The 14,867-nt window shown below is 37.4% G+C and overlaps 1 protein-coding gene across 2 annotated transcripts; it reads left to right on the top strand.

The window, feature by feature from the left end:
- Window positions 1–1,483: 1,483 nt before the first annotated feature.
- LOC108976897 (T-box transcription factor TBX6-like) lies at window positions 1,484–12,245 on the top strand. 2 transcript variants are annotated; one of them, XM_018946329.1, is made up of 6 exons: window positions 1,484–1,945; window positions 2,353–2,635; window positions 5,232–5,388; window positions 9,124–9,391; window positions 9,578–9,715; window positions 11,147–12,245. In XM_018946329.1, exons 2-6 carry the CDS (start codon window positions 2,545–2,547, stop codon window positions 12,125–12,127), a joined length of 1,635 nt encoding a protein of 544 aa, XP_018801874.1. In that variant the 5' UTR covers window positions 1,484–1,945; window positions 2,353–2,544; the 3' UTR covers window positions 12,128–12,245. The 2 variants fall into 2 exon arrangements, with proteins under 2 accessions (XP_018801874.1, XP_018801868.1); XM_018946323.1 differs by having other exon boundaries at window positions 1,484–2,635.
- The last annotated feature ends 2,622 nt before the right edge of the window (window positions 12,246–14,867 follow it).

The following is a 14,867-nucleotide window of genomic DNA, read 5'->3' as shown; positions in this document are numbered from 1 at the left end:
TATGTACATAAATACAAACAAAGAGGCACCTTTTATCTAATGCGGATATTTACTAGTCTGCCCGCACATTTATTACACTGATTGTCTTTGAGACGGGAGTGATTTGTTGTTAATTTCCTTGAATGGTTTCCGGGCGACACCGATTCAACACACATACATACATAAATATATATGTATATGCTACTTTTGTAGGTGCTCATATATACATATTTACGCATACCACCTACAGGCAACAAGGCGCACCACATAAACAATGCAATTCGTCAGCCGTACTAATTGTTCCGGATTTAACTATCTGCAGAGGTGGGTGTACTTCCGCTTGGCTGGATGTTCATGTCATGGATTTTGATTATTTTTTAATTCGTAATTATTTAAGGCTAACTGATCGTCCTCTTTTTGTTACATACAGACATGTACTGATCCTAAAGGATTTTAAATGGCCAATAACATTTGACTCAAAACAAGGAATATATTCAGTTTCCAGAACAATAATAGAAATACAGGTGAATTAACATAACTCGAACGTCCGTAACTCACTCGAACTCTCGAATTGGCCATAGAAGTCAAATTTCATACAAAATTTTTCCATGACTCGAAGACTCTCTAACTTGAGGCTTTTTTGTGCATTATGGTGATGCGTGTCAGGGAAGTTCAATAGTATGTAACTACATATAAAATTTCTTTATGACAATTAGGGTGTTGACATGAGCCTTTCACTAATTATAGACATTAAGCATCAGCATACAATTAATATGATGGAGAACCGTCGTTGGAAGGCAATTGTGACTATTTGAAAGATCTCTATTGCCTGTAGACATACATACATACATATGTAGTTAAGTATATACATATTCTTATATGTACATATGTGTAATTGTAAGGTGATACAGCCTKCTTGCTAATAAAAAACTGCAAAAAGAAATGCAATAACAGCTGTTGAAGAGGGAGGAGTCAGATAACGAAGATAGAGTGCTATTAAAAGAGGCAAACACGTAAAGCGTAACCGAGATGGGATTAACTACGGTGTCGGAAGTCAACAACTTCAAGCGTCAATATCACCACCAGCAGCAAGACGTGAATTTCAAAATGGCGACAGAAACAAGCCACCAAGCCAACTGCAGTTCGAACACAATGTTTCACGCGCACTCACAGTTATTCAATTTGAAGTCATAACAGCCAATCAGATCACTTTTCGTGMGCTCTCCGCAACGACACGTTCTCGAATCGCTCTCACACTTTTCAGTTTCACCGATCGTGTGAGCGTGCAGCGTTGTTAGTGGAGAAAACAAATATTGTGAAAAACAGCAGTTTACTTCTCGCTTCAAATGTATAGTATGTACATAAGTGACAACCTTTGCCTCTCAGCGTTTAAAAGTTGTGTAACGAAATGTGCCACTTCAGGTTGTGTTAAGATATTTGTACGCTCATTYGCACATTGTGGATTCATGTTCCCTTGATTGGAACCGGCTGTGAGCTACTACGACTCGACTCGACCTTCAGCAGCGTGGAAGCTCTTTAAGCGAGCATTGCATGCGAAAACTTACTTAGTAGTACTTACTCAGTTTTGAAGTCAACTTTGTTAGGGACGGGCACGAGTTTTTACCGGCGTAATAACACGTTATACACTTGTGTCATCGTGTATTGAATCGTTTGTGTATGTGTGCGTCACAGTATGTCCAAGAAAATCTCATACTAAGTCATTGGCGTTACAAATTGATTAACCAAGTGACACTGGCTATTTAAATTTGATTTCTCTAATTGTCATATAATTGCTTTATCTCGCGCGCTAAATATCTTGCAGACATTACTGGCCTGAAACTATGCTAAGAGCCACTGCAGCCAGCTAATTGAATTAACGCCCTCGCGCGATTGTCGAACTTCTCGTTGACATTTTTATTTATTTATGCGGTTATACTTATGTACATAGCAGAGCTTTCATTCAACGGTATTGTACACATTCGGTTGTATGTGCTTATAAAATACATAAACATGTGTTAATGTTTACCGTAATACGGCGAGTGTAAGAGGGTGCATAACTATTTACTGTGATACAGAAGACGCAAGCTGCACGATCTATTGCCAATAATATGAAGATCATTAACACGTTTTCAAATTAATATTGCAAAAGAGCAAAGCGTTTCGATAATTTAGCACCTGTTTCGCTAACGATAATGTTACACATGCGTATGCTTATATTATATATGGTACATATAAGATTTATCGCGCTAAAAATATCTTCCAAACAAAATGAGTACCGACGTGACTCTAAATCACTTGACATATTGCTCGTTTGAGAAAGTTGCGGAGAAGTGTTGTGAATCAATTTATGTATTTTTTTGTATTGTTTAACAGAAGCACTCACATAAAGTAACGAGACGTAATAGTATACAGTGATTAGAAAATATGTACGATTGAATTACATGAATTACAAGAAAAAACAAACTATTTTTTGTCAATTATTGCTGAGAACACATAATAATCGGAACAAACATCAAGGGATATTCAAACTGAATTAGACCCAATAAACGGTCGAAGGCRTACAAGATGATGACCATGAATGAATTTGTGGACCTGCGAATGCAGCAGCAAATCGCACATGAAATCTATCGCCAGCAAATTATGCAACGTATTCCAGGTAATATTTTCATTTTATTGAAGACGAAAGCTTTCATATTCATTTTTGTTTGTATACGTATCACAAAGGGCACAATAGACCTTAGGACGCGGTGCAATATTCAATATTCAAGATAAATATCTATATACACATGTACACATTAGCATTTAAATATCGTCGTGGTTTTTTAGAGCAGCCACAGAGTGCAGGCTATCCAACGGCATTATTCAACTTGTTCTTCTTCTTCTTTAATGGCGATGACGCCGCTTAAGCGGCTATAGCCGAGTTTACAACAGCGCGCCAGTCGTTATTGTTGTTCTGGTTGTAGCGGCAGAGTTCTGCCCAGCTGACAGTCCTTGACCGGATAAAAAATCCGGCTCCATTCCGGTTACGTAGGCTCGACTGTCGTAGGTACTCCCAGTAGTTCTTTCTTTTTGTTGTTCGGCCACCTGGTCTTTCCAACAAAGTGGAGGTCTTCCTCTTCCTCTGCTTACCCCGGCGGGTACATTGACCTGTGTTTGTGTTATCTATCAATCTCATTAAATTGATTATATAAAACGCCGGACCACGTGCKTGGAATTCATATAACAATTGAAAGAATCTTACGCACATTTCATATTCTTTACCAGTATGAGCAAAACATAGTAAGACTTTGTTCATAATATTAAAATTCTTAAGTTATTCTTAAAACTCAATGACATTCTCCTCATAGTAACACCCCTTGGCAATAATACACTTTCCCAACTATATGCCACGAAACAGTTGTTAAAGTAAATTTYCTTAATATCCCTCAATGTGATCTTCAATTAACTCAAAACGGTTTCCTCGGAGCGGTCGTTTCAGTTTGCTAAATAGCCAAAAGCCACACGGAGCTAAATCAGGCGAATAACTTGCGGCGATATATTGGTTGAAAATTTGGCGAAAAACTCACGAAAAATCAAATCCAAAATGCGACGGCGGTCAAACCAAGAGTTGTCGGCTCATAACTCCCGCCTCTTATTACGAATATCTTCGCGCAAACGACGCATAACACTCAAATAGTATTCCTTGTTGACAGTTTGTCCAGTCAGAAGAGATTCCGAGTGGACTACACCTCGTACTCCGAAGACAGCTGTCAATATAACCTTGATTTTGGGACTGCTTTGACGTGCTTTTTTCGGCACCTTTGCTACGATATTCTGCCGACTGATCATCTGTTTCCGAGTCRTAAGCATAGATCCAAGACTCATCGCGAGTAATAATACGTCTCATGAAACCCTGGTAGACTGAAAGCATTGTTTCACGGACGATGCTGTTTTTCGAAAAAATGGTGTGATTTTGGAACCATTTCTTTTCGGTATTCCAACGATGCCAGTAAAATCTCTGATTGTTACATGGCGATTCCCAAGCTCCAATTTCTATATTTTATTGACGTTTTGATCATCAGTTGATGTTGATGGCGGACCTGAACGTGGTTCGTCGCCTTTGAACAATTTGGACGAATCAAAAACACTTGCTCGCGACAAATAATTATCAGCAAATCTCCTCATATGGTGAGAATCTTGCTATTTATCGATGATCGTTTATTAGTGGTATTTGAGAAATGTTAGTTTATCGGCATACAAAAATACCGACAAGTCCGACCTAGTCTACACATTTTAAAGTATAAAATTACCAGGAGAATATCTTATTGGTTTATTACAACAAAACAAAATACAAAAAAAAAAGTTCAGACAACTACAAACTATTGAAAAACAGTATTGATCGAAAAAATTATTTATTTTTTGAAGAGTTCCAAGAAGATCCGACGTTTTCAATCCAAATTTTGATCAGCGATGAGGCCCATTTCTGGCTCAATGGGTATGTAAGCAAGCAAAATTGCCGCATTTGTCCCGAAGAGCAACCTGAAGAGATTCAAGAGCTGCCATTTCATYCAGAAAAAAGAACGGTTTGGTGTAGTTTGTGGCCGGTGGAATCATCCGTCCATATTTTTTTTTTTTTTAATGATGCCGGTGAGAACGTACCCGTCAATGGCGAACGTTACCGCGTCATGATAACCGACTATACGTGATGTCGGCGACATTTGGTTTCGACAAGCCGGCGCCACTTCGCGGATAACTTCACGTTATGGGCCGGTCGATTGGCTACCAAGATCGTGTGATATCACATCATTAGACTTTTTCCTTTGGTGATATGTAAAGTCTAAAGCCTATGCTTTGATTTGATTCAAGTCGAAATACTCGAACTGGTCATCAAGAATTGGACTCAASGGTTACAGCATCTGAGMYGTACCSGCGACCAAATGTTGGAAAAAGATAATCTTCAAAAAATAAATGTCAAAGCATGTTCTTTCGAATAATAATAAAAATCCCCCATTAAATTTGTAGTTTCTGTGTTTTTTCTTTAAAAAAGTGAGGAGCCTTGAAATGGATCACACTTTAAAATAATATTTTTAAACGCCAACAATTCGTTAAGTTATTAAATAATAATTAATTACAAATCGGGTGCACAAATATAATAGAATAGGAATATGCTGAGATGAATTTTTATACATTATGTCATATTTATTTTATATGTATGTTAATTGGTATATTTTTACACATGGGCGCATTTATTCATAGTTTCATTTATATAACAGATCCTTTCCCGCCTATGCTACCCATACCGTTACCTGGACACGTGATAATGCCACCCAGAATCTCTCTACCAGACGCAGAGGTAAAATTACAAAACGATCAGCTGTGGAAACAGTTTCATCAAATTGGCACYGAAATGATAATAACAAAAAGTGGCAGGTAAGAAGCTCTGCAAACGCAAAATTATTTACTTATCAAAATACGTCTGAGGCGCAACGCCACATATACAACTTAGGTACATACATATATTTACATAAATGTATATATTTATACTTATGTACGTCAGCCAATCGGTCAAAAACAGCTAACACATGTGTATTTCACCTTCTACCTTAACTTACTGTACATACATACATATGTATATATATGATATGTATATATGTAGATATGTACATATGTATGAATACACAGCCATGTATCATATTTATTTGTTCGACTTTAGCAAGTGCAGATGCCGACTTAACACTTCGTTTCGAAACTAGACTGTGAATGCATCGCACGCCGCCATGAGTAGACGCACTTTACGTTCCTCAACGGCGCGACGACATTAGTCAAAAATGCTGTTAAGTGGTCATCAAAGAATGGCGCCTGTGATGTGTTTACGTAGGCAACGCCGGCAACGGCGACAGCAACGGCGCGACAGCAATCTCTCACAAATAAATAAATGACGCGCGCATTCCCTATTATAACACAGAATACACGCAAAATATTTGAAAAAGTAAGACGGTATGAATGTGCATAAGGACCAAATACCTAGCTATAAGAAGAAGAGCTTGACAATTTGACTGCCTGAACTGGTTCCATACTAACACATTTGCATGATTCTAGCGGCTAATCAAACGAATGCAGGCATGTAAAGGCATATGCATTGATACATACATATATGTACATATGTACATTTGCATGTATGTATGTAAACGTTATTTATTTAAATAGTGTTCAGCGCCTCTGAAACACAGCTTCACCCCGATTTACTATCATTGATACTTCTTTTAGATAAGAGCGGARAATTGAATTTCAGTTATCAAAAGGCAAGGCTTCTATTGACACCTGCTTCTTACATTTGAGAAATATTCGAAAAAACTTAAGGTTAAAATGTGCATTTAACGTAATTAAATAGCCAATCGACTGTATGAGTTCGGTAGACCATTTTTTTCTGTTTTGGTCATCACCCATTTGTGACTACGGCGCCAGTAATGTGCCACTTGAACCTTCTGTCGCACATTTAAAAAATGACACGTTGACAATGTCCGCAGCGTGTCATCCATGGCCCGACAAATACTACTAGCAATTTCACACTTTCAACAAGCATTTTGATCGGACAGACGATAAGCAGGCGACTGCAACGCTTTTAAACGACTGAGCAGAGCAAAACAGACAGAAAAGAGTCGGACAGTAGCCAGACATCGTACTATCAGAGCCACTACGGTCCATTCAATTTTGGTCACTTTCAGCGGCGCAGCTCCCGTGCCGACGGCTTAACTGTGTTTCTGGTAGCTAGCTATTCAAGAATTAGCATAATTTGAAGTTGCCCAAAACCTCGGAGAGCTCTTTTTTCTCAYACAATCAACGCAACGAAAGAAAACAACACAGGCCTGCAGTATGGTAGGGAGCTCTGTATTCGGTTAGTATGAATTATTTATGAGTAGTAGCGAGTGGAGGAATCTCCATCTACTCACTTGTGCATATGCATGTATGTACATATGTTGTATATATGAATATGCATACTTGTGTGTATACAAAAGTGAGCAGTTCCAAATGCGTGGTGATGGTGTGCAGCAATAGCTTTTATTGCTGTTATTTGAATTTTTAATTGTTGGGCGCCAGTTGTCAGTAGGTAGAACCAAACTGCGTAATCGATACCTGTCCGCCGTATGACATGTGATGGCCACGATCTGAGCATAGATACGTATGTGCCAAGATTGTTGCTCCTTTAGACCACAAAATTGAAAATCACACGAAGGTTTACGTTTTCACCAAACTATAGACGWATGTACATATGTACATATGTATGTGCTCGTGCATTTGTAAATATGTCAGATACATGCGTCGGCTTGGCCAACCATTACGGGTATGTTATGTTCACACTCCGCTTYAATTTGTGTAGGTTTTGTTCGAAAATCAATTTCAACATTTAGCATACATAATAAMCAAAGGACCAAAGTTCATAATTAATCATCGTGAAATCAAGTATATACATATGTATGTATATATCTTATATTGATCTACTCACTCACATCTACCTAACATATACATATATAATATGTATGTATTTATGTACGTTGTCGCCTTGTATGCAGTGACACACAAATAAATTCACGAGCGGGCCGCTTGGTATACCGAATCATAACTGGCGCCAAGTGCTTGGCCACCTGCTGACCACACGCTGCATCCCTAGCTGTCGTTAAAAGCTATAGGCGCTAGGTACAAGTGGAGATGGATGTAAAATTGTGCGAATGATATTTTTGAATGTACAGATGTACATACATACGTACGTGTACAGTGTACACATTGGTCCTTTTCATTTTTATTCTCTTATGTCCGAAATAAATACACAAATAATAAATATATGTTTGCTTCTCATACAAGGCTTAARGAACCAGAGTGTGCGTCCCATCGGACGCATAAGTTAATATAAAAATTGTTTCAAGTAAATATTTGACACGCCCACTCGGGCGCTTTTCAACTCAAATGTTGTTTATTGTCATATACATATGTATGTACATACAAGTGCATACAAACGGGCAACACACCTATGTATATATAGTTATACATAAATTTATACAAGTAAGGAAGAGTTAAGTTCGGSTGTAGCCGATAATTTCATACTCATGCAGCTTGCATCAAAGACTAAGAATACCTTCAGGTGCTGGCGAAACTTTCTTTTAAAAATTTTGCTAAAGAGTTCAACATTTATTGTTCCATAAAATTGAATATGTTGTTTACGAGGTCTTGGGAAAGTTTTCACCCGATGGTTTAAGATTAAGCAAAAAGATGCACCTTTTTTAAGTAACTTACTCAAGTAAAGATAAGATATGAGATCAATAGGATAACTCCCATATTTGCCAATAGATGCAGTATAAAGTCAGCCGGAAATCTTTTCTATTAGGTACCATATATAAGAGATAAGAGAAATATTGATCCGTTTTTTGTCATACCCGCATAATATTATCAGCAAAAGATACACTCCGATTTTCTATAAAAAGTTCGTAGTATCGGCCACATATTCGGTATATAGCGGCTTGAACAATTTTGGTCCGTTTGGACAATTTTTGGTCAAAAGAYTTGCATAATGGAAAGGAAAGAGATGGGATATAAAATGGTGTTATATGTGAAGTGTAGCAGAGAACAATTTCACAGATTTTCGCCCCGCAATATTGGAGTGTCAGGATAATATTAAAAATACCAACCAAATTTGGATCGCGGGGATCAACACTCCGCATCGRTACAGTAGTTGCTACTCCACCACTATTCAATTCACGAGATGCCCACTTTTTAAAGAGTTGTCCGATTGCTTCCATTTTCGAACGCGTCCTTACTTTTTTACCAAGGGATATGTTGACCAAGTTTCATCAAAATATCTTAATTTTGACTCAAGTTACAGCTTGCACAAACAGACGGGCGGACAGACAGCCACTCGGATATTAACTCGTCTCGTCATGCTAATCATGTCCCTATACCAGTCTCGATTAGTTTTAGTTGACATAAACAACCGTTTGGTGAACAAAATTATTATACTTTGTAGCAAYAGGATGCCAGACTATCATACTATTTATATACTTATATTATTTATGAATATGTGACTTTGTAAGATTTGTCCCTGAACTGTAAAAACACGTTCTTCTACGCCTAAATATRAACTGAAATGGTATATTTTATTTTGTCTTTATGTAGACGAATGTTTCCTTCTATGCGTCTTTCGCTTTCCGGCCTGGAAGATGAATCTAATTACTGTGTTTTGTTGGAAATGGTACCAGTAGGTGATTGCCGTTATAAATTCTCCGGTTCGCAGTGGATGCCTGCCGGCGGTGCGGAACCACAAAGTCCACAAAGAATGTATTTGCATCCGGATAGCCCAGCGTCTGGGGCCCATTGGCAGGCGCAACCTATCCTATTTAATAAGGTTAAGCTGACCAATAACACACTGGATAGTAATGGACACGTAAGTATTTCATTTTCTCATTAACGTATRTAYGTAATATTGATATCTATGGACATAGAACTACCAATCAAATTGTAGCATCTCCACAATTCAATYCAAATACATATAATATAACACATTTAGTATTGAAAACCTTGTATTTGAAKTAATTAGTTAATAACAGTGTATACATATATTTGTTCCCAGATTGTTTTAGCCAGCATGCATAAGTATCAACCACGAATTCACGTGATACGGACTGCAGATCTAACGCAAATACCGTGGGCGCCTCAGCAAGCCTTCATATTCCCGGAAACGGAGTTTGTTGCCGTAACAGCTTATCAGGTTAGTGACATTTACATATATACATACATGTATATTACATGCAAATTCATATCACGTGCATTGGCAAGCAAAAATTAAAAGTGGTAAAATGAATAAAGATTGGCTTACGATTGATCAGCAAATGTCAGTTTCTGTTGACTTGATTGATTGGTTGATATACGAGGTACATATGCACCGCAACCTAAGTAAGGTCTATTGTGTCTTCTCCTAAATCACAAAGGCTCATCTAGCCCAAGCTATTGATAAAGCTAAGCGATGTGATCCCTATTTGGAAACATGAATATAGTCTGAGTTTATCCCTRGAAAGGTTKATTGCATATTTAAACCTGCTGTAGTTATAGCTCCCTATTAGCAAGGTGGCATATCRCTTTCATAGAAGACTTCAGTTTCTGGAGAGCAATTTTTAAAAATTTAAACATCGAGCTCACATACTTATGTATACATGTATGTACATATATATGCACACATTAGCCTATACAGACGCATACACATACAAACGGTAACGTACCATAATGCGCGCCGAGATCAAATTAGCATGTAACGCCTRCTACCAACCCAAAAATGTGCATGGTGCTTCCAGTCTCCTGAAGAGTTTTTGTCTACTCCGATGTTTGAATGGCTAATTTGATCGCTTGCTGTGTTTTTGTTCACAACTCCTTTGGCGCCAGTCTGAACACACCTAATTAACCAATTCAATGTCCACTTTATTTCCTAAACTGTTATGTCATGCTACATGTCGACCATTTTTCATCGTCTATTTAGTTAAGGAAATACATATATATATATACATACAAACATATGTATGTGTACTTGTACTTAACATAACCTTAAATATGTACATCAAGCTGTCACAGACCCTTTGTGTACGATGGGTAACTTATTTTGTAAGGCAGATTAAAACAATTGGCGGAACTATATAATTACAACGTTAGCTAATTAAAAATTAAGTGACGTGGTTTCTGCACTAAGATCATCGATATATGTACATACATTCATATGTTCATAGTTGTGATATGCGCATATGTATGTATGAATGTAAGTACATATCGTCACCTAAATTGCAAAATAAAGTCACATAGGTTTACATTCGAAGGAAAAACGATATAATAGAAACCGCTTATATTGAAACAAAGCTTGAGTTTTGGTTATAAAATGGTTATATATTAGGTTATGTATTGGGTATACATTGGTTATATATTGGTTATTTCCATTTTTTTGATGATAAGCTGTTTTGCATTTTAGGTGACGATATATAGTATCTAAGGGAATACTCAAGAATATCTTCTTTTCTACTTTATTGGCGTAGACACCGCTTACGGAGTTTTAGCTAACAATATACTATAATTTAATTCATACCTACTTACTTACTACTAAGGTTACCTACACATAGACAACTCATTTTATTTATATTTTCACATTTTATATTTTCAGAATGATCGCATCACTAAATTGAAGATAGACAATAATCCGTTCGCGAAGGGCTTTCGCGAAACTGGCCAATCTCGAAGTAAACGTAAAATGTCTTCATCGCCATCCGATGAGGATTCCGAGCAACTGCAACCACAACAACCAGCTGGGCGCCAATACGGSATAAGACCAATACAAACGCAACCGCAAACACATTCCCACAGTCAGCGCAACATTGTGTCGCCAACCATTTCAGCCTTGCCGCTGACCAGCGAGTCGGGATCATCAATTTGTTCAGATAAGACGACVATTCCGAACAACGGCGAAAATGACTTCGTGGACGTTGACAATGTTGCGGATGCCGACATCGATGGTGGCGGGCCACAAGTAAAGCGCTTGAGATCAAATAAGTTGGCCGATTCGATAGCATCGACAGCGCTCGAAGAGATGATCATTAATGCRCATGCGAATAGTGAGCGTGAACCTTTTTCTGTCGTTACTGAGGAGGCCAGTTCACAACAAGCATTACCCACACAACTACCGGATAACASTGTCGTGTCTGCTTTCGACAATGGTGGTCAATCGTCATTTATTTTCCATCATTTGCARCAAAACATGCAAACAATGCTCCGACCTTCATTGGTCGACTTAGCTTACACCTACTTTGGCCGATCTCAGCCCATTTACGTTCAACATATGCACCCACCTCATACAACTATCGGCGATCAAACCCTTTCCATGCCGATGCCATCAGTAGCCGAAGGCTCACAACTGGAGCGTATCGATTCATTGATACCTATTGGTGCTAGCGAAGTGCTATGTCGCTCGCTAGTGCCCGACGATGAGCACGTCCTTGCGACAACCGTTAACAATGACGAAGTTAAAAAGAATGCTACTTTGATATCGAATGATACACAGATACTGCAGTTGGAGAGCTTAATGGGTCATTCGCGACCAAAAAGAAAAGGTTTCAGCATTTCGGCTATTTTGGAAGGCAGCAGCTAGCAYGTACAAACATATTCACAAAACAAAAGCACACCACGTAGTTGCTGGAATATTCAAAAYTCACGTATGTAACGGTGTAATTGCACATGTTGCTACAATACAACAAATGTACATATGTATAAGCATTATATGAATAAACTAAGTACAAATACAAATCTGAGCACATCATTTATTGATCATATCTTAACGTAAAAATGGAAAGCTAAAGAGTGATCCATTTTGAGCTTCCCTACTTCTCTAAAGAAAATTCACAGAAAGTTCAAATTTACTGGAGAAAGTTTATTATCATTCCAAAGAATATTCTGTGGCATTAATTTTTTGACTCCATCCGTTGAGTCCAACTTTCGATGACTCGTTTGAGCATTTCGAGTGGTAATTGGCGAATGCCTCCCGTGATGTTTTGCTCCAAGGGGTCCGCCGTCCCGGGCACAACGTCTTGGGGGCGGCAAAACGATCTTCGCTGTTTTTTAATATTCAGAAAAATACTTCAACAATTTTTTTTTTTTTACAAAATTTATTATAAAAGATAAAGAGTTGTACACTCTAATCTGAATAACAATGAAAAATATTAATTTTTACTCAAATACTTTTCAGCCTTTGARYTTGYCTTATATCCCTTGGCTTATATCTTTCKTAAAAATAGTGATAGAACTTAAAGATGCACTTTTCTTTAAAAACTCCAATTCGGKCAAAAATTCCTGCAAATTGTGTCAAAAGTGTACAAGACATAGGGCGAAAATGGGTTTTATCTATGGCTTTTAATAAGTCGTTGTAATAAGAGTTTTGGAACTTCAGAATTTGCGTGGCTTCTAGTTCCTAAACTTTATATACAGTAAAACTTCGATAACTCKTATTTGCAAGGGACCACAATTTAAATACGAGTTATGGAGTTTTTCAAGTTATCAAGTTAGGCAACATACAGAATATACGAATTATAGAGTTTTTTTATTTATTTGTTCAATTTTACATAAAAAACAAGAAATGATTGTACATATTTAAATTTTAAAATATAAAGTACATATGTTATTCAATCAATATATGTATGTATGTATTTTGAAAAATTGTACAAAAAAATTAAGAAAAGTGTTCATTTGAAAAGAAATCCGTAATATGTTTTTGACGGACATTATTTTGGCGTATTTTATSTATGGCATTATCAATGTTTACAATAAATACGAGTTGTAGAGGCTTTTGATACACATTTTTCAATTTTTGTCTTAAGAAAAATACGAGTTATCAAAGGGACCGAAATACATGCATTTTTCGCGAATTTTTCTAGGGACCGAAGAAATACTATGAAATATCAAGGTTTTTCGCTTATCGAGGTTACGACTTATCGAAGTTTCACTGTACTTAACCTCGAAGATATTTTGTAAAAATCCACTTTTTTCGAACCACTTCATGAAACTTGTAGTTAGGTAGATAAAGGGGGGCGACAGAAGATCCTCGGCCCCTGGCGCCCGAAGTTGTAGCTACGCCACTGAGTCCAGACGCCAGTCCGACCCTCCATGATCGTACACTCTAAGCTATGGCTGCTATATTTCTTCACCGCGTACTGGACATGATCTATTCGGTCRAATATTATCGAATAATACATGCKGGATCTCATGTAGGGTAATGATSTTATGAATAGTGCGCTCATTAACCATAAGTTGAGCGCACATTTTTTACAGAACGTGAACTTTCGTAATAAAGTTCAGCGCTTTGTAACGGTGTTCGCTGCTCAAAACTTTTATATAGAGGTAGCTATATACATACATAAATATGTAAATAYACAATTAAATAAARAAATATTARTTYTGACAGAGATTCGTAAAAGAAAACCTTACAGCATACGAATAAARTGTATACCCACTTCTTTTGAAACCTTTGTTTGTGTGCGTCTAATTTTAAAAATGAACACATCACTTTTAATATATGAAATCTMATATTAATTTATGAATAAGTAGACGCAACACGCCATGTCAACAAGTACAACATCATCATTAGCGTCATTAAGGATTCTACTAATTAGTCAGGTTCTATGTACACCTGTATATACTATTTTACCATGAAATGCGGCGGCAACCCCTAATAGTACCTTTCACCGCGACATGCAATGATTGCTATCAGACTTCTGAAGACTGCTTTAAGCGATCTCTAGGGGTAAAATAGGCAATAATCTATTAAACCACAACAAAAAAAAAATACATAATTTCAATCAGGAGCCACCAAGAGAGAAATAATAAATGCCATAGATATGTATAAACGATCGAGCGTGTAAGTGCAAGCACAGACAATGCTAATATATGTATGTATGTATATGGTACATATGTATGTACATARACAGAGTAACTGAAGAAACTTATCACAATATGTAAGTGCCTACATACAAATATCAAAAGAAAATTATTGGTGAAAAGTAAATTAGCTGTTTGGTGTGCGCCGGTCCAGACGGAGGCAGGAAGCCGCCGAAGCCTCAAACCAACTTTACGATGACAAGCAGAACCGCCTCTCGTTTGTTGCATAGGAAACAATAAAAAATAAATAAATAACTGCATACCTATGTACATGTTGTATGTATGTGCGCCAAWTCAGTAAGTACAYATGCATGTACATATGTATGTAAGTATTTGGAAAAGTCTGCGACTAATACAGACGGCTGAAATCTGCGACGTCTGAACAAACCACAAMGTTGGCGACGTAAAATGAGTTGTAGGAGGACCAACACAAACAAACACTAAACGAAAAGGCACCGTGA

Source organism: Bactrocera latifrons, unplaced genomic scaffold (genome assembly GCF_001853355.1).
Source record: "Bactrocera latifrons isolate USDA-ARS-PBARC rearing strain unplaced genomic scaffold, ASM185335v1 scaffold_116, whole genome shotgun sequence".
In the NCBI taxonomy this organism is placed as follows: Eukaryota; Metazoa; Arthropoda; class Insecta; order Diptera; family Tephritidae; genus Bactrocera; species Bactrocera latifrons.
The sequence above is the reverse complement of the archived record's forward strand: the minus strand, read 5'-3'. Positions and strand labels throughout refer to the sequence as shown.